At 46.8% G+C, this 20,248-nt stretch overlaps 1 protein-coding gene across 5 annotated transcripts in view; it reads left to right on the top strand.

The window, feature by feature from the left end:
- Window positions 1-20,248, top strand: part of MYOCD (myocardin) — a 220,715-nt gene that overhangs the window by 106,282 nt on the left and 94,185 nt on the right. For 4 of the 5 annotated variants that reach the window (XM_042833407.1, XM_042833405.1, XM_042833401.1 and 1 more), the window contains exon 2: window positions 14,484-14,713. In XM_042833407.1, coding sequence (XP_042689341.1) covers window positions 14,566-14,713 — 148 coding nt within the window. In that variant the 5' untranslated portion in view covers window positions 14,484-14,565. Of the gene's footprint in view, window positions 1-14,483; window positions 14,714-20,248 lie in introns of those variants that run through there. The other variant, XM_042833406.1, reaches the window with a different exon arrangement.

Below are 20,248 nucleotides of genomic sequence, written 5' to 3'. Positions count from 1 at the left end.
GCAGGAGCCTGGGGGAAAATCTGTAGCACATGGAAGCTTGTCCTTGGTGGGCAATCGATGAGCCTTGCCCCCGCACCTGTGGCACCCATAGCACAACGCTCAATGGGCCGCTTTGGCTGTCTCTGACACAGCTCCTGCAGGGGCTGGGCCCTCTGCTCAGGCTCCAGAGGCTGTCCTGCCCCAAGCCCAAGGCTCAGGGCCTTCAACCAGGGCGCAGCTGTGCCAAACACAGCCATGCTGCTTCCAGGCCACGAGGCCCTGCCACCACGTTTAGAGAGATGTGTCACAGGAGAGTCTGCGCATGAGAGACAGTTGTGTGTAGCTCTCCTGGGTACATGGAAAAGCTGGAAAATGGTGGCTTAAGGGAACTCTGGAGTCAGAACACCGTCTGGTCCATCACAGGAAGACCACACTTACTTTTCACCAAAGCCATGTGTTTGTAAGGCTAGTTTCTGGTTTCTGTGAGTCCAGCAAGGTGTGTAAGTATGGGACTGTAATATTCCTACATTCCCTGACGTACTTGTCTTTGAGGTGAGCCTCAGTCTCAAGGCACCTCTTCTGTAACAGAGAAAGCTGTGAGAGCAGGGACACTGGCAAGGCCAGAAGGTACCACCAGGGTAAAGAAATCGCAGAACAGAGCCACCAGAAACATATGTATTGAATAACTGAAATCTTGCAGAGCTGCTGCCGCATGCACACTGGGAGCAGGTCTCAGGGGAGACGTGCAAGTGTGGCCCTGTATGGACAGCATAGGAACCCTGTAGTTTTTTGCAGATGTCTTTAGATTTTGTAATTAATCTAGTGGTAATGAACGGCTGTGAGCTAGCATCTTTAAAGAGAAAAACTGCAAGAAACAGTTCACTGCATTAGTGAGGACCAGGAAACAAGCAAACACACAGTGCCAAGAGCTGTTCAAGGATGCTTCTCAGCACACAAAGCAGTCTGGGTATGAGCATCACTCCTCGTCCAGTTCTAGAGATACCTCCTTCTGATTTAAAACCCATTTTTCTCACTGTGTGGCTTCTGTGGGCAGGAGGAGACCCAGGAGCAGCCCAGAGCATGTTCATGATGTGTGCATAGGACGCCAGCAGCATTTGTCACAGCGCCAGTGTGCTTCCTTCACTCTCTGTGTGCACCAGGGCAGAGAGCACATTGCACTCACTTGTGCACGGAACAGAGGTGTCAGACAGAGCTGGAGAGCCACAGCACCTTGTGGCAAAGCACCTCACATTAGAACTCCCTGCTCTTGTGGCAGAGCACCTTGCAGCCAGCTGGCAGCCCTTAGCCCACCCCCAGCTTTCTCGTCAGAAGTTGCAAAGTCCTCTTCCTGGCTCATTCCCTGGTGTCCCACTGTCCATGTGCTGCTGGGGAAATGGACCTACCAGCAGGACCGCAGCTTGTATGAGATGGGCTCTCATCTGCTGCATCCTCCCCTGCTGTTTGTGGATTACAGCAGGATGAGTAGAGTGTAAATCCTTAATCTCCTGGGTCTCTGGCCCCCGTAATATATTGTTCTCCATTTCCCCCAGGGCAGCTTTGTTCCATTGGGTAATTGGAAAGTATTTATCTGTGTCATATTAAGAGCCATTTGGGATAATTGTGAAATTGGCAGCCCCAGCCCTCTTTTGTTTAGACCAGGGTATAATTTGGTTAATTTTAATGTTTTTTTTAACTTTGCCACAAGAAGGCGGAAATTTAGATTCCATTATTTAGCAAGTAGCTCTGAGGAATTTTGGCAGCAAGGGAGTTTGGCAGCCAGGGAATGTGGTGGGGCCAGAGATCTCCTCACAGCTTTGGAGCATTAGCTGTGCCTGGCGCATCGATCCCCATCCTGCCCCGCCAGGCCCCAAGAGCCCTGGCCACTTATCGACATCCTTGCCTGATCCGTGCGCGTTTCTCTTTCCTGCCTGTGTTCTGCTGTGCCATGAACTGGATTTGATGGGCAGTCATGGCAGCGCGTTTGTTTGTGGAAGACGTTGTCTGGGAGAATAAAAACGAATTTACTGTGGTCAGGAGATGGGTCAGTCTGTTCCCCAGTGAAGCTAGAGGAGATGATTACTGAATACCTGGGGATCCTTCTTCCTGTGAACTGTTTTCTAATAATGTGTTCCTCAGAGGCTTCTTGAACCAGGCCTAACACCTGCGTTTGATGTCCTGTGATGGAAGACATCAAATGCTGTGCTATATCCTGCAGCAGAGAGTTTTCCTGTTTAACTATAAACTACATGAGCAAATCCTTCCCTTTCTTTTGCCTTTTTTAAAAACTGATGATTAAGAATGTCATTGATTCTTCATTCCATTGATTCTCCCTAGTTCCTGCAGCGTGAGAAAGAGTATTCAAAAAGGAATCTGGATTCAGCATGGAAGTACTGGTATTTATCCGTGTGCAGCTGTGGGATAATCATTTTTTCCTGGCATCAATTTTACTCATGATGAATGAGTCTGTACGTTCTGCACAGACTTGCTCTGTGTTTTCTGATTCTTTACCTCACAGCCAGAGAAATGAATTTTCAGGTGTTTCAGGGAGTTGTGGGTCATGGCCACTGAAATTAGAGGGATGAGTATAAGAGTGACAACTAGGCATGGAGCTCCAGTTAATGCCAAGCCTGGTCTCTTGCAACAACCTTACCTGAATTTACCTAAACATCGTCCTTTTTGGTTACTGGCCTGGTGCTTTGAGTCTGAGTGATTTTGAAAATAAATTTAGACTGGTGGATAGATTAAATTTTCTAGCTAATAAAAGAATAACATTCTTGAACAGCCTTCGAAACTGGAAAGTAGGGGCAAAAAGCCTACATTGTTTCTAGATGGAGCTTGATAAGTTAATGGAAGGGATTTTATGATATGACAGGAATGATGCTGGAGTGAAAAATTAAATCCAGAATATTTCAGTTGCTTGTATCCCCAGAAGAATGCTAAAAAGAGGTGATTATCCGCTCTTGATTCTCTCTATTGCTCTATAGTTTATCATCCCCATACGACAGAGCTTTAGTTAGTTGTCTGAATGAATCACCAGTTTTCTTTCCCCTCAGTGTAGCTTTGGCTTCTGGAATGCAGAAAGGAGGTTGGTTGGTTTTTTTCCTATAGCGTCCTGTTTTGGCTAGAGATAGGATGCGGAATCCAGTACACTGCGTCTCCTGTGTTGCAGCACTCCTGTGTGCCTGGGTGAGGTGTGTTGCTCATGCATTTGCAGTGACATGTTCATAGACTTGGAGCCACGCAGCATTTTGTCCTTAGTTGGACTGCCAGCTTCTTATGCACTTTTTTTTTTAATTTGCTTTAAGGGATACAGTGTATGTTAGCTGGGATTCACTTAGGAATTTCACTTTTAGAAGTTCTGTAAGTGTGGAGAGAGCAGACAGATCCTGGAATCATAGAATCATAGAATCATTTGAATTGGAAGGGACCCTTAAAATCATCTAGTTCAACTCCCCTGCAGTGAGCAGGGACACCCACAGCTCCATCAGATACTCAAAGCCTCGTCCAGCCCAATCTCTAATGTCTTCAGGGATGTGACATCCACTAACTCTCTGGGCAACCTGTTCCAGTGCCTCAACACCTTTATTGTGAAAAAATTCTTCCTGATATCCAATCTAAATCTCCCCTTCTTTAGTTTGAAACCATTCCCCCTTGCCCTATCACAAGCGACCCTGCTGTCCCCTTTCTTATAGCCCCTCTCTAGGTATTGACAGGCCACTTTCAGGTCTCCCCAGACCTTCTTTAGATTGAACAGCCTCAGCTCTCTCAGCCTTTCCTCACTGGGGAGGTGCTCCATCCCTGGAACCATTTTTGCAGCTCTCCTCTGGATGCACTCCAACAGGTCCATGTCTCTCCTGTGCTGAGGACTGCCCATCTGGATGCGGTTCTCCAGGTGAGGTCTCACAGCACAGAGCAGAGGGGCAGGACCACTGCTTTCACCTTATTGGACACGCTTCTTTTGATGCAGCCCAAGATATGGCTGGCTTTCTGGGCTGAGAGACCTTTGTTTACTGAGGTTATTGCTGAGGATCAGAGCCAAAGAATGGTGAGAATTCCCTACTCCTGTGTCCCTCTTCAGTATCTAACAGTCTGTCCTGAAGCTACTTGGATCTCCGTCAGAGCTTGGATGTGTGACCTTTCTTAGGCCACGAAGGTTTTCTGGAATTGTTCACTCCCATGGACACTGCTACCATGGAGCAGTGAATGAGTGACCCTCCTCTTTCACTCAAAATGGGCAGCTGTGTGTCCTGCAGCATGGTGCAAAATCATGGGATATTTCTTTTGCCTCAAGATGGTTCCCATTCGTAACAAAAAGTTACCAATCCAAACAGGGATTGAGAGGGCCTGTCTCCTTGGCAATCCTAGTTTGGTTATGATGACACGGACTGGGCCTTTTGGTCCATACGACCAAAGCAAGTCCTTGAGAATTAAGATCATCCCAGCTACATTAAATCTGGCTACTTGTGACCCAGGGCATAAGGGGTGCTTAAAACCAATAGAGGGAACAACTGAAACAGTCTTTCACACAAGTCCTAAAGCCTTTTCCAATTGTGTCAGCTCCAGCCATGTTCCTTTCTTGGTTTCCAGTCACAGTGTATGTGATACGAAGTTGTAGAAACAAATTTTCAGAAAAATGAGCCCTGGAGATCTCTGCAGGGCTCAGCGTTGATCCACAGCTGTGTCTGTGGAGTACAGAACTCTGGAGAGATGACACTCACAGAATGGTCCTAGCTAGAGCCACCGGCCACCAGGCACTGCCCAAGTTGTGCTCTGCAGTCAGAATCATTCTAGCCCAACACTGTGGGTCTCCAGGACATCCTGAGAGCTATTCTATCCCAGCCACAACCACAGAGGATGTCCACGTGCTGTTTCACTCATGACTGATGGAGAGTGTGCTGGCTCTAGAATGAGGTTGCAGAGTGCAGTGGAGGTCTAAAGGCTGAATAGCAAAAGTTGGATGTGACCTCTGTCACTGGCCGTGTCCACTGCTCAGACCCACAACCACTGGGTTACAGAGGCAAAGCACAGGGCCCATCTGGGCCTGACCCACCCAACAAGCACTGTGTGCTCAGGCTCAGGCCAGTGCCCGCTGCAGTGGGAACATATCGCCTGGGTATGGGGCCTCTGCCAGCAGGCTGGGATCTTTCCCAAAGCCCTGCTAGGTCATTCTGTGTCCTTTCCCACTCACTGAATGCTCCCTGTGCCAACTGCAGCTGGCAGAGCCCACACACCGGACCAAGGGGCATCCCAGACACATGAGCTGCCTCTGCTTCCAGTTGTACCTCTGCCTTCATCACTTTATTAATAGTGATTGTTGTTGTGGGTCTGGTTTCTTCCCCTCCTTCTGGCATCTAATGGAGAGGCATGGGCCCACTTTGCACTCATCTTCCATTTCAAATCTTGCCATGTTTTCAGTCGTTTCGAAAGATTTTATTACGTTTCTAAAATGCAACAAAATAGGAGATGAAGATCAGACAAAAACTGCAAACGCCACAAAATTAGGAGACGACTAAATGGTGCAACAGTAGCCGAAGACATTCAAATGACAGAAGCTGCTCTACGTTGGACTATGTGGACTGAGGAACCTCAGCTGGTGTTTCAGTTTGTTGCTTCAGGGTCCTTCATAGACAAAGCAGCCTGACAAGAACCACCACCAGCTTTCTGAGACAGTTTTGGAGGACTGCAAGTATCTGAGTCCAGGATAGTTCTTTGCAGTGTTTTCTTTTCTGAATTCAAGGCTTAGCTATGTGAAAACATAGCCTAGATTTTGAGCATTTGTACCCACAAAACTCAAAATAGGATGGGTAAGCCTGCTGTAAGGGCTGACCTCAGTAACTTTCCATACTTCATTGAAATATGAAACATACTCATTTTGTGACCATCAGAGCTGCGAGTTGGAGCTTTAGCAGTGCCAGGATTGACAGTAGCAGTGATGCTGGCAGTGTTAAATACCAGGGGGCACTTCCAGAGACCGCCTTCAACAAGACCTAGTGTTGGGTCCTGCACTATGACCACAACAACCCCAGGCAATGCTACAGATCTAGGGCAGGGTGGCTGGAAGGAAGGAGGTGGAGGAAACGTGGAGGAAAAGGACCTGGAGCTGTTGGTTGATGCTTGGCTGAACATGAGGTGGCCAAGAAGGCCAATGGCATCCTGTCTTTTGTGAGCAATAGTGCAGCCAGCAGAGCAGGAGCTTATCTTCTCCCTGTTCCAGCACAAGTGCTCATGTGCTGTGTTCAATGCTGGGCCCCTCACTAGAAGAAAGACATTAAGGTCCTGGAGCATGTCCAGAGAAGGGCAGTGGGGCTGTGAGGGGTCTGGAGCACAAATCTTATGGGGAATGGCTGAGGGAACTGGGATGGGTCAGCCTGGAGAAGTGGAGGCTCACAGGAGATCTCATGGTTCTCTACAACCCCCTGAAAAGAGGCTGTGTCAAGGCGGGGCTCAGCTTCTGCTCCCAGATAATAGTGATAGGACAAGAAGTGGTGGCCTTAAGATGAATGAAGGGAGGTTCAGGTTGGAATTAGCAAAAATTTGTTCTCAGAAGGAGTGGTGAGGCATTAGAACAGGTTGCCCAGGGAGGTGGTTGAGTCACCATTCCTGGAGGCAGTCAAGGTTGATGGTCTAACTAGATGATCTTAGTGGTCTTTCCAACCTTAATGCTTCTATGATTCTATGAAAACAAAATCGTCTCAGATAGCAGTTTAGAAATAAGAGCTTGTATCACAAATCTCATCCTCTCTGTCTCCTCAGCCAATCAAGGTGTGCAGGTCCCTGTACCCAGTGTTTTGGTGTCAACTAGTGTGATCCCAACATCCACAGCATACAGGACTTGTGACTCAGACCTGGACAATTAATGAGATTGACCTAAAAGCACTTTTACAAACAGAACAAGCAGCAAAAACAGATCTGAGGTTGATATCTGCTTTTTAGCATACTTGGAATATAATTGCTTATTTTAAGATTTTTAAGTTTATTTCAAGATTGCTTTGAAAACTATAAGCATGGTCCAGATTAATAAGGAGGAGTTTTCTCTAACTCAGAATGATGTGCATGTGTTGTGCAGAAATACAGTAGTATTTCCAGCAGACTGTTTTGATGTGAAGTAGCTCCGGGTACATGAACAGTGCTAAGAACTGGTGGTAACTGCCAGGTAACTGCAGTCCGTAAGTACTTCTAACCTCCAGACAGGGGCAGAAGTACAGCAGACATGCAATGAGGGCTGGTAACTCCTGTGCCTTGCCCAGAGCTCCCCGTGGTCAAGGCAAAGGCTGTGATCACTTCTATTGTGTCTCAGCTCTCAACACGACTTTTCCATTCATCACACTGCACTTCTGGGAACTACTGGAGCTGTGTTGTAGCTTTGGCCAAAGAACCAGCCCTGGAACCCATGCGTTGTCAATGGTATTGCCATGGCCAGACCTGAGTAAGGTCTGTAAAAGAGCAGGAGCTGAGGAGCTGAGACATGTGGAGTGTTCAGCTGTGTTAGTATGGGCACATGTTCTATGTCCTTGACATCCAGAAATGAAATTTTACAGCTCCTCAAAACTCCTCCAAATACCCAGCTCTCCTGTGCAGTGTCATCAACAAGTGCTCAGGTTTTCACTCCCAACCACATCAGGAGGGCAATGTGCCAGATCTGGTGTAGTGAGTGATGCAGGGAGAATTTGTGCACTGGGTGTGAATGCCCAGGGCTGTGACAGATGCCATTTGGAGCAAAGGAAGACTTTTTTCCAAACTGCTGTGAATCTGGAGGCTCAGAGACCTTGGGATGTCCTGCTGATAGTCAGAGCCCCAATGGAGTTGCCTTCAGAGAGATACCTGTTGCCAAAATGTCACACTGTGGCTACATCATTGGCAGCATCACTTCCTTCTAACAGTCACCACGTCACACTATGTCAAACCACTGTCATTCAGTCTCGTTTTTAAGGTTCTCATTTTCTCTTTGCTACACATGGTATACCCTCATTGAATGAATAGGTCACCGTGGATGCTACTGCAATTTAGTAAACTGCTTTATATTGGGAGTCTCCACCCTAGGATGGGCTTTTGGGTTCCAGAAATGTCCTATGAAAATGGATGCACAATCAGGGAACTAGTTCTGAATGAATTAGCACCAATGGATCTGTTCACTCTTCATACTACCTTGAAGAAGTGTTCAATTTTTTCTGATTTTGTCCCAGATATTCTCAGCCTGTTTACATGGCTGATGGAGACGTGGGTCCTGAGAGGATCTGGATTAATGACCTGTTTCCTAATCACCGCTTCCTCTGTCATTTTTCACCACTTAAAGCTCCATTCAATGAAAAATGAAGGAGAAATCACTCCTTTTGAAAATAGCTTGAGGGGATGGGACTGAGGGCAGAGCTGAGATGTTCTCCTGAGAACAGCCCATATCTATCATCATCCTCCACAGGCTGAAGGCCAGGAGATGTCTTGAACAAAGACAGCTGCCATTTTCCATCACAGGACTCGCTGCTGACGTCTCTGGCCCCGTAGCCTTTGGGCATCTTGTAGCAGATATCAACACTGGGAATGTAGAGGCTGGGAAGGAGATACTACCCTAAAATCCCTGAGGGTGTGAAGAGTTGGCAGAGTTTGCTACGCGTGGGGATCAGAATGTGACCAAACACTAGCAGAATTTGCCTTGAGTGAAGATTTTATGGCATCGTGTTCGCACGGCTTTGCTCATGGAGTCTTGGCACTAGTTCCATGCAAGACGTGCACAAAAAGCAGCATAAAACAGCTCATTGGTGGAGGGGGGGTCTCCAGGCTGGTGGCAGGTTTCCTTGGTTTGTTTCCCATTTGCTGAGGAAGTCTCCTGGCTGCCTTTCCAGGCAGTCCTCCTGAGCAGAGCTCCTTGTGCGGAGGATGGGATGGTGAGCAGGTCACTGCTCCGGGACACGGGAGGAATGCACAGATCTGTGGGAAAGAGCCTGTGGGCTCTGCACAGTGCCACTGCACTCTGCTCCATTACAGGATGGGGCTTTCTGCATCCTCAGCAGGCATGAGGGAGTTCAGTGAGGGGAATCATGCAAAGAAGACATCATCTGCAAGGAAAACAGCAAACTCATGGTTATGGTAAATTCCCTTTCAGCCCCGGGCTGGTCTCAGAGGAGCAAAGGTCTCTCGTTGTTCTGAGTGGGGGGTGAGCACTCAGAGTTCTCATCTGCCTTGCCAGATATGACATGGCTCGAAGGAAGACCAGGCAGGGTCCTGCTGGGACTTGTATGTAGCAGGGTTTGATCAGCATCCGCAGCACAACAGGCAAATGTCCATGGGACTTCTGTTTTCAGGAATCCAGGACTGCTCTTACTGTCTGAGCACTGTAAACATCAGCTAGAACACACAGTGTCCGTGTTTAGCGAGATGGTTTTATCAGCAACATTCCTGCAAGCAGAAGCCCAGGAATACAAACACACCACAACAAACACGTGAAGAATTTGATAAGGCTGAACTGCATCTCTGAACATCTCTCTCCTGGTTTTTCTCTTTGGGTATTTAAGGTTTTATGGTGGGCCAGGATTGCCTAAGAAGCACTGCACGTGCATTAGAGAGAAATGTATTTACTTCCACTTCAACAGCTGACAGAGCAAACAAGAAAGCGGGGGAGGATTCAGATGGATCCAGTATCTGAGGAAATGTAAGCTCTGCTTATTCCTGTCTCGGTGCATGCAGAAGGTGGCACAGGGGAAAATATGAGAAGATGGAAAGTGAACAAGATTAAGCATAGAGGTCCGTCTTGAGCAGAGAGTAAGCAGAGAGCAAAACCATCAGTGTTGCATCACAGCAACATAAGGAAGGGTCTGGCCTTCTAGCAGCACCATTCATTGGCCATTTCTGGTGGCAAGAAGCAATGTTTGTTCCAGGTGCTGTGCCTCAGCCTGTGCAAGCTACAGGCAGGAGCCCAGTGTCCAAACATGGGTCTCATGCCTATGCAGATGCTACCAGTCCAGCTAACATAGCATCTGTGCCCTGTAGGGTCTGCACCCTGACTGTCAGTGAGGCAGAAGTATCCCAAATTGTTCTGCTCAGCAGTGATCACACCTGGAGTGCTGCGTGGTTAGTGTGACAGATGCTACTCTAAGGAGACTCATTCTTTTCTTCCTCTTTTTCTTTCTTTTTTTTCCCCCACTTCTTAAGACCAGTTTTAATCTTACTGGTTTTGTTAATTTTTACTAAGAAGAGGTTAAAAATTTTTAAAGATTAAAATATTCTAAAATTATACTATGAAAATTCATGACTGACCCGCTACCCCTTTTTTTTCTCTTTCTTTTTTTTTTTTTTTCCTCATGTTTATTTTATCCCCATTTGGGATAAGGAAATATTATAAAAATCACGGAAAGTTTTGCAGTGTGGGAAAACAGCTCCTTTCCAACTCTAACAAACCCAGAGCAGTGTGCAGAGCCTGAGGCTACATGTATAGGTGGGTGGGGGCTTGGGCTCTTCCTCCAGCTAATGCTGGGTGAATTCGAACAGCACTTGTTGATGGGAATTGCACCATCTGGGGAGATGGGGGAACAGGTGAGCACCCTGGCAGTGTGTGTTACTGCATTATCTCCTGCTGCAAGAGTTGGAGGAAGGCTGTGCTCAAGGCTGTCACAGCCACCATGCAAGTCACTGATCCAGGGACAGACAGGTATCCAAGGGATGCAGGGCTTGGGCTCCAGTTCAGCATCCATCTCCAGCTTTGGAGATGCCATGGTTGGTATGTTTTCTCTCTCTTCTCCATTGGTGTTGGAGGGTGGTGTTCCCATGCCCTCAGCTTTGGCAGAAAGAGCACTAGGAAGTGGCAGTGAGATGCATATATTGCATCTGATGGGGAGTCTGTGGGCTTTCCTGAAAAGCCATGCATGAGATGAACTGCCTGGCCATTGCAGACCTGCCTGATCTACCCCAGGAAAAGATCTGGCCAGCAGGATGTGCTCATGGTGCTCCTTCCAGACCAACAAGGGTAGCTCTCAGGAGACACTAGATTTAAGTGCCAACGTCCTTGGGAAAGGGACACAACCTGAACCTCATCTGAGCCTTTATTTCTGGGCACACATAGAATCACAGAACTGTAAAACCATCGAGGTTAGAAAAGACCTCTAAGATCATCTGGTCTGACCATCAGCCCATCCCCACCATGCCTACCAAACCGTGTCCCTCACTGCCAATCTCCATGTTCTTTGAACACCTCCAGGAATGGTGGCTCAACCATCTCCCTGGGCAGCCCATTCCAGTGCCTCACCGCTCTTCCTGACAATGATTTTTTCCTAATATCCAATTTGAACCTTCCTTAGTGCAACTTGAGGCCACCACTTTTCCTCTCACTGTTACCTGAGAGAAGAGGCCAATCCCCATCTTGCCACAAACTCCTGTCAGGAGGCACAGAGTTCTCCCCTGAGCCTCCTCTTCTCCAGACTGACCCATCCCAGTTTCCTCAGCTGCTCCCCATAAGATTTGTGCTCCAGATCTCTCAAAACTTGAGGCCATCACCTCTTGTCCTGTCGCTGTTACCTGGCAGAAGATGCCAATCCCCACCTCCCCACCACCTCCTTTCAAGCAGTTGTGGAAAGCAATAATGTCTCCCCTAAACCTCCTCCAGACCGAACAGTTCTAGTTCCCTCAGCTGCTCTTTTTGTATCATCAGACTTGCTCATCTACAGGGAAGCAGAACTGATCCTCGTGAACCAAGCCTCAGCTCCAGAGGGCAGCCAGTGTTGTGGAAGTAAGCACCCACGAGCTACCATGGTAGTCCAGCTTTATGAATTTGGTATTTACAGGCAGAAAGAGATGGGTTACAGTCTGTACTGTGTACAGCCTTGCAATTTATGTGTTGGCACTAGTGGTTGATGGGAGATGTGCTCTGAGGCTCAAAAGTGTGCTTAAGCTTTATAAATACAATCAGTTCAGGCTGAAGTGAGTGAACAATGTGGAATGTTTTGAGGCCAAATTTGACTTCAGAAAAAAAAAACCAAAAAAAAAAAAACACCATTGAATCAGTGGTACTTGAGTGTGTTGTGAAAGCATGCATGGCCGGGGCCGCAGCGTGACCTCCTGGCTCAGACAGAAAGGACTTCGGTACAATCACTGCAAATTAAAATGTTGCATATGCTCTGAGTGCAAAAAGATCGTACACAGTGCCTGGAAGAAGCCTTCCTGAAAGATTCTTGCCTCTGCTGGTGGTCTTGCAGCTTCAGCACTGGATGTCTGGCTCACACTCTCTATTTTTCAAAAACATTAATAATAATAATCCATATAAAACTGTCATATTGGTTCAACATGTACGTCACCAAAGCCCCGACTAATTTATCAAAGATTTAGTGTTCAGTTGAACAAAGTCTCATTTTTGTAAGCAGATGCAGTTTGCTGGATTGTCCTGTCATCACCCACTATTCCACTGGAAAGATGCATTATATCAGCAACTTCTAAAAGTTAAAAAATGTACATTTTAAAGTAGTAATGTAAACACTCATTGCATGCTCCACGTTAGTCATTAATTGAATGGAAAACTTTGGAGATAACGCTGCCAAAGCGGGTCTACAACCCTACAGCCGCCGGTGATGGGTGTACAGCAATGGGGATGGGGCAGTACAGCAATCGACCACTAGAGAGGAGAACATGAGCTGCCCAAAAGAGCTAAAAAACACTCCCTTGGACTTGGAAACAGAGAACATCAGTTCAAAGATTTGGGGTGCAACAAAGCCCTGGCCCGTCTGGGTGCCTGCAGGGCTGTTTCCAGGGCATGGCCATGTGTAGTATGTAGCATAACAGGCTTTTGTGGAAATTATTGTGCATAGGAGATGGGGAAAGGGCTGCAAAGACCAGTGGGATAGGCAGCGGTGGGAAGCACAAGGAAGAAAGGAGGGACTGGTGAGGGGTTTTGCCCAGGTAAGGACTGAAATCTGATTGAGCACGTCTGCATTTTATTTCAGACACAGCCACCAGGGCTGGGTAAGGACACAGTCAGTCCCAGGGGCTGCACATGGGGACAGCTTATGTCCCATCTGCAAAGCAATGAAGAGATACAGGCACACCTAAGACTTCCTCTCTGCACACTGCATGGGCACTGGATGAGCCCAGAGAATCATAGAATCATTTGAGTTGGAAGGGACCCCTAAATGTCATCTAGTGCAACCCCTTGCAAGGGACAGTGACATCCACAAGTCCATCAGGTGCTCAGAGCCCCAGCCTGACCTTGAGTGCCTTCAAGGACATGGCACCCACTACCTCTCCGGACAATCTCACTGGCAATGAAGCGCAGCGCAAAGCAGGACAGAGGGCGGGCAGAGAGGTGGATGGAAGGAGAAAGCAGATGGCAAAATCTGAGTGGTGCTGAGTAGGAAGAGGGGTGTGAGAAAGTCCTGGCATACATAGCGTGGAGAAGATGGTATCGTATACAACACACTATTCTTGCTTCCTTATACAGTAAATTGGTAAGTTTTTTTGTATTAAATCAGATTTTATCACTGAATCAATCTTGCACTTTTCTATTCTTGTTCTCTGCAAATGACCTTTTTTAGCTCTCCTCAGCTCTTTCCTGATGGGACTCATTAGGAGCTGGTGCTGATTTTTACAGGCATTCACTTTCACTTAGCATCTGGATGGGCTTTTTTTTTTTTTCACAGAACAGTCTATTGAAATGATTCTTGCAGCTCTGTGCTGCTGCACTTAGTGTCAGCAGCTCCTCCCAGGTCATGTGCATGCACCCCACAAAGACTTCTGGTGTGAGCTAGATCCTTCCCTTCCCTCCAGTGAGGTATGAGTGCCACCAAGGGAAGCTCGTTCCTTCCCTAAATGTTTTGTGGAAGTGTAATGTGAATACACAGAATTTCCTGGGAGTTTTTCTGAAGCAATTTGACAAATCCTGCTTAAAACTCGTAGCAGAACAACGTAGTAAACAAACAAACCTCCTCGTCTGTCAAGAACTCTCGAAAACTGTTACCCAATCTGGTGAAATTCTTCATAAAGGCTTTAACTCCACTATGTATGTTAATCAAAGAATAATTTTGCATGCATATTTTACTTTGCAGGATGTTGGTATATGTTCTGACATAAAGGCTAGCTGCTCTTTGCTATTCCTCTCTTACTGCCTGTACCATGCAATTAGCAGCCTCTTCTGAGCTGTGTGCACTAATTCCACCACCCAGTTTGCTCAGCTGACCAGAGCCTTACATAAAGGAAGGTTGTTCTCCATTTATAGATCTGTTCTGCATTTCGAACAGTTCAAGTGCTCTCTTAGGCGGATTCCCCATGACTGTGTTTTTTCACAACACCCCTGGCTTTCTGCAGATATCTGGTGCTTATGGTTGGAAATTCGTCCAGCAGAGCAGCCAGTGATGCAGACCCAGCCGGCACGGTGGACAGAATCAAGCAGGCAGTAACAAATCCTGAAGCCTCTCTCTGAAATGTTGCTAATGCATATCTGTGGTCTGATTGCTTTACAAACGCCAGTCTTCATTCACGATCCCAAGGGCTGATTGGGCGTTTCATTCTTACCTGCTCTTCTTCTCTTCCAGAGGTCACTTTGGTGTCTGGTTCTCCATTTGAGCATCCAAAGTGGAGCAGTCAGAATCTGGACCGGACCCTACAGGCACGGTGATGAATGGTGTGATCAAACAGGACCGCTCGGACCACAAAAGTGCACCAGGTGGAAATGAGGAAGAGAAGGCACCCAAAGAAAAGGCTGCGGGTGAAGTGAGGGATGGCACCAAGCTCCAGCCACCCCCCTTTGCAGAGCGGAAGAATGGTGAGTGCCTCTCAGTGGCAGCAAGAGGGGGAAAGTGAGCGTGACAACTGGATCAGTGCTGAGCAGCATCTTCTGTGTGTGCTGGGTTCTGGCTCATCGTTATTCTTTTCTGTGGTGCTTTTGGTGGTATTTCTGGTGGCAACATTTTAAGATTTAATGGAAGTGGCTCCTCAGCTCAATATTTCTTGTCGTGCTTAAGTACTGCTGTCAGCCATGAGGTAGTTGTTATGCTCTTTGCATCCAAGTGCTTGCTATAATTTGGGGCTGAAATGTAGCATTTCAAGGTCTTAGGAAGAGAGTGGTGTTCTGATGATAATAATGGAATTTGTTGGGGAGTAAGTGTGGTGTGAGGTTGGTCAGTAGAGCAGGATTTTGGTTGCAAACATTCTGATAGACTTGTTCTGCTCTCAAAGAGTGCTGGATGCTTCAAGTAATCTCATGTTCAGTAAATTTGCTTCAGATCAGTGAACTTGGCCTGGGCCTTGGCAAGGATCCTTTTTGTTTCCTTGGCCATGTGTCCAGAAACTAGTCATGTTGGCAGATGTTGATCCAGGTTTCAGGGGAGATCTATTGGAAGAAGGCTAATAGAAAAAGAAAAACAACCATTCACCATTCAGCTTCTGCAGAGGATATCCAGGCTGAGGAGCTGTTTGCCATTTCTTTCAGGCAACTGTATAAGAAATGAAGAAAATTCCTCTTTGTGCACTCTAAGGCTTTCAATACTAAGAGTTCAAAATATCATGCAATGTGAAAGTGCAGCTTGAAGGCACTATTTTTGCTTTGTGTCTCTGATTGTTTGCATTATTGTACAGGACCCAATTTTTCTCAATCACTATAAATCAGAAATAATCCAAATGATGTCATCATGGCAATGTACTGGTGTCAGCCTGGAATAACACAGCAGAGAATCAGGCCCAAACTCTGCCCAAAGTCAGATTAAGTCACACCAATGAGTGCACTTTTTTTTCTACAGTCTCAGATATCGAAGTATTCTTAAGATAGCATGATACCAAAGGCAACAATGATGTGGACCGGTGAAATGACGAAGTTAAGACTGCCTGGTGATGCATAACATTCATATTTCCTCCATAGCTCTCCAATTTATGTTTCTTGGAGACTCGTGCCCTGCATGGCCATCAGCTTGGTGGTCCGTCAGGACATGGCTGCACTCCTGCATGGGTTGTTTGCACAGGCTGGGCATCCCTCCAGCCCTTTGCTCTCCTCCTTTTGCTGTTTTTCCCTTTCTTTAGCACATTCGGATAATGTGAGGGCTTGGCTCTTCCTACTGACCCCACTCAGGAACAGCCATCTTCCTTCATCTCTCATCATCTAGGAGCAGGTGGGCCTGCCAAGAATCACACATCTGTGTGATGCCCAGCCTGCCTTTGATGTCATGGTCCCTGCTGGGACAGCTCCTGCTGGGCTTGTGGAGCTGCCTGATGAGCATTCAGCAGGGAAATGAGGAACGGGGGCATCTCCAGCTCTGCAGTGATCCTCTGCAGTGGTACACAGCAGTCACCTGCCTTTGCCCTGTAAGCCACCATGGTTCTGAAGCAGATTTGTACCCTTGAGGCAGAGTCTCCTTATCCACCTTGATACCCTTCATTGGGTGGTCACAAGAGGGAATTTCCATCCTGCCCTCTGTTGTAGGAGGAAGGGTCAGTACCTGTGGGATTGCTGTGGGGAAAAAGAACAAATCACTCTTTGCTTGTTTCCCAGCCCCATTAAGGTTATCTGTGCAAGTGTATTTGCGATTTTCCTCCACCCCAAAAATGCATGGAGGAAAGCAGCAGGAGGGAGCAGGGATCCACCATCAGCTGGTGGTCTGTGGGGTTCAGTGCTCCTGGACAGACACCCACCTCCAAGAGGCACTGCTCCTCAGAGCTCCTGCCTGAGTCTGAACTTTCAAATCGCAATCTTTATTTGACTTAACTTTGATTTAATGAAAACAGTCTAGCTAGAATATCTTTAAATAGGAAAATAGTCTTTTTAACTCTTGTATTATTCAGAAATGGCTAAGGAGATTTCATTTAAGTTTGTAAAAATAAATCACCTTTGAGAAAGGAGAAAGCCCATCCAGCAGGACCTACAAAAACCCAGGACTGGATACATATGCTCAGAACAGAGGATACTGGTACGCAAACACTGAGCAGGAATCCTGATGCCTGCCTCCCCAGTCTCTGTTCCTTCTCTGCCTCTGGAAAGGTACATCGTCAGTCCTTCAGCCATGACATACTAAAACTGTGCCCAGTCCCATGGGCCATGGTGTTTAAATGCTCAATGACATCTTTTCCTCCTAAGTTCTGGGCCACACTGGCCTGAACTGAGCTGAGCTGTGAACAGCTGTTTTGGAAGAGCCTAAGGAAAACATGGCTGTGGGCCTTTTGAAAGTAACTAATAATATTGGGTTTAGAGATGAGCTCTACTAGGACTCCCAGCATAGCCACTGTGCATGCACCTTGGCTGAGTACTACAAGCTGTTGCACTTTGCCTTGCCAAGAGAGGTCATTTTGAGCTCAACAAGGCAACTTCACCCTCAGCAAATGTTCCACTCAGCCTCAGTAATGAATTGAGTTGCCTGCTGGTGAGATAAGAGTTCCTGACAATACTTTAAGCAGCCTCATGATTCATAAGCTACTTTTCCCTTCCATATCCACATAAAACCTTCTTGGGTTTTGACACTAGGGCCAGTGATAGCATTCTAAAGTATCAATGATCCCAGGGTCATTTTCTTCAGGATAATATCCTGCTTTCCATTCAATCTCATCTCTTCTCATCTCATCTTATCCCACCATGCCGCACACCTCTTCTTTATCTGTGGCATCCATACCATGGTAACACCTGCACAACACTTTTCTCTCCTCATCTTCACTGTTTTGCATCAAAACCATCCTTACCCTGTCCACCTCCTGTGTGACTCTCTGCACACCTCTCTAGGGTAGTAACAATGCAAGCTCTATAAATCACTTTAGCCAAGCATCTCTGCCAGTGTCAATTTGGCCAGGTGGATTTCAGAAAGAATTTTGTGGTACCTCTTGTAATCACAAGTAAGGATGAGAGGATATGAAGGATACTTGCTATCAAGCAGCTCCTCAAAAGCTGTTTCAGTGTGCGAAGTGTTGGGCATCTTCTGGTACACCAGATACAGCAAAGCCTTTGGTTCAGTGTTGTGATCTCTTGTTCCCAGCCTCTTGGACTCCAAGAGTGAGATGTATTTCAGTTAGAGAGTTACCTAAATATCAGGTCTGTCTGGTCTAATGAGGTTTCTCTGCCTTTGAAACCCTGCTCAGAATGGACTCAGGCCCCTGGAGGTTTCCACTTCTCTCCAATGACTGTTGGACTTTACGTGACCAGCTCTGGCTGAGGTGCTGGGGAAGAGTTTAGTTCTATCCGTTTGTTTCTCCAAGTGTGTCAATGTGTGACCATGTTTGAGTGTCAGAGCTTGGGCTGCAGGCCATGCAGGTCTGTAGGTGTGGGACAGAGGCCGCTAGCTGGAAAGCTGCGTGAGATGGTCCCTACCTCTGCCTTTTAGGCAGTTGCATTTAAGAGAACTGAAGAGTTCCCTTTGTGCCTACTCCAGTTCAGCAGCGTTTGCTAACTGCTCATAATGTTTCCACATAGGTTTCCCATTGCTGATTTTGGAAAACAATGTAGTTAAACTTTTCTGTTTATTTGTATAGTGAAGTAGACCCTCTGACCACCAGCTCCTTTGGCCCCTTGCAACTAAGGGGAGGATTTTCAAGTGCCCATCTGGTTTGTGTTTAATGTAATGTGCAGAAAGGTTGCACATTTTCAGGACCCATGTTCATAAGTAGTAGATTGTACAACAGTTTATTACACAAATGGAGCTTTTTATTGCAGGGCTTTGTTGAGCTGCCAGTTGGGATAAAAAAAAAAAAAAAAGTAACGTGCTTCATAGTCGCTATCAAGGAAAATTAAAGCATTAAATTCTGCTCAAACTATCAGCCATTGGTGAGCTGGTAATCAAATCCAGAAAGGCTAGTGGGAGGTCAAGACTTTTTTGCTCTTGGTGTTCCTGAATCAACAATTATTATGAAAGACATGTAAGTGAAGCAAAAATAAAGGAGAGAGAGATGTCTGACCCAGAAGTCATCACAACATCAGAGTGCACAGACCAGAAGAGGAAAGGTATCTGCAGGTTTTGGGGAGAAAACCCTAAACAGTCTTCTCAGCTCTTGTGGTGAGCATGTGTTTTAGTTTAATTCTATATTGGAAAGGTTATTAAATTACTATCTAGTCCCAAACAAAATCCAGCCCTTGTTCCACATAGCCAGGTACGAGCTGTATCTACATGAAGATTTCCCAAATTACCTTTGGATCCAAATCAAATAAATATTGCAAACATTGTATTGAACCCAGGTGATATCTAATCCACAGTGAAATATCAGCCTGCAGCCTTGAACCACACAGCCCAGCTTTAATGCCACTTAAATCAGAATGTAAGAACTGAAAGAATTCCAGGAATCCAATGATATAAACTGTATTTTTAGAGCTGTGAGTGACTTGTGAAACATTGCAGTGACTAAAGATAGCACAAGCAAGGTTTTCCACGATTTATCACAAGAACGCTCACAGTAAGTTGAAGTCATCAAATGTTGTGATAGCAGCACCTACATGTTGGCATGGTTTCAGGACGAGTCATTCATAGCACATTTGTCACAGAGCACAGCTTCCATAGCAGAGTTCAGAGCTGCATCTCACTTGCACAAGCACCACACACATCACTCTTCTATTGAGCCCTGAGAGGTTCATTTGTCTCTAGAATCTGTTTTCTTTCTTTAACACAGGCAGGTGGGACCCCACCCGCTGGCACACCTCAGAAGTCCCCAGGTTCTCAGTCTAGATGAGCGATTGAAGCAGCAGCAGGAGGAGGGCCCTGCCGTGGACCCAGTCACTGTCCTGCACTGTTTCCTGTCAGCCATCTGGAATTTAGGTGTTACTTAAACAGGAGTTCACTCAGGGACCCATCACTCCTCCTTGGGGGTCCATGTTGCTCTGTGCTGCACAGAGGCTGGGTTGGACCTTCTTTTGTTGAGCAAAATATCTACAAGGGGTCATTTTAAGGATAAAGTCGTGGCAAACATTTCCTGACACCTCATGATCAGCTTTGCTCTTGGCTCCTGGCCCTTGCTAGCTGCAGTCAGCAAGGGTAAAGGAACTGGCTGGGGGAGAGCAAGCTCTGCTGCAGAACTGTTTTCTCCCAGCTTCTAACACATGGGGATGCTTGCAGACATGGCCAACCCTGCAAAGCGCTCCCTGCAAGGCAGGTGTACCTCTGTATCCTGCAGTCATGTGTCTGATAGACTGAGAATCATCTCAACTCTTCTTTTCTCATGTGTGAAGTCCCACATTCATCTTCCAGCCCTGAAACCCACTGGACACAGAGGAGTCCTGGTCATGCTCCCCAGGCAGGGGTCCCTTCTCTGCAGGGTTACGAGGCTGGCAGGGAGACTGCAGTCAGTTCCCCTCTCCCCCAGCCAGTGCTCTTTGTTGCACCCAGCTGCCCAGTCTCTA

The sequence above is a fragment of the Centrocercus urophasianus genome, unplaced genomic scaffold (assembly GCF_019232065.1).
Source record: "Centrocercus urophasianus isolate 14NV4802_14NV808 unplaced genomic scaffold, USGS_Curo_1.0 seq_41, whole genome shotgun sequence".
Lineage (NCBI taxonomy): Eukaryota > Metazoa > Chordata > Aves > Galliformes > Phasianidae > Centrocercus > Centrocercus urophasianus.
This window is presented reverse-complemented; position numbering and strand designations above follow the sequence as displayed.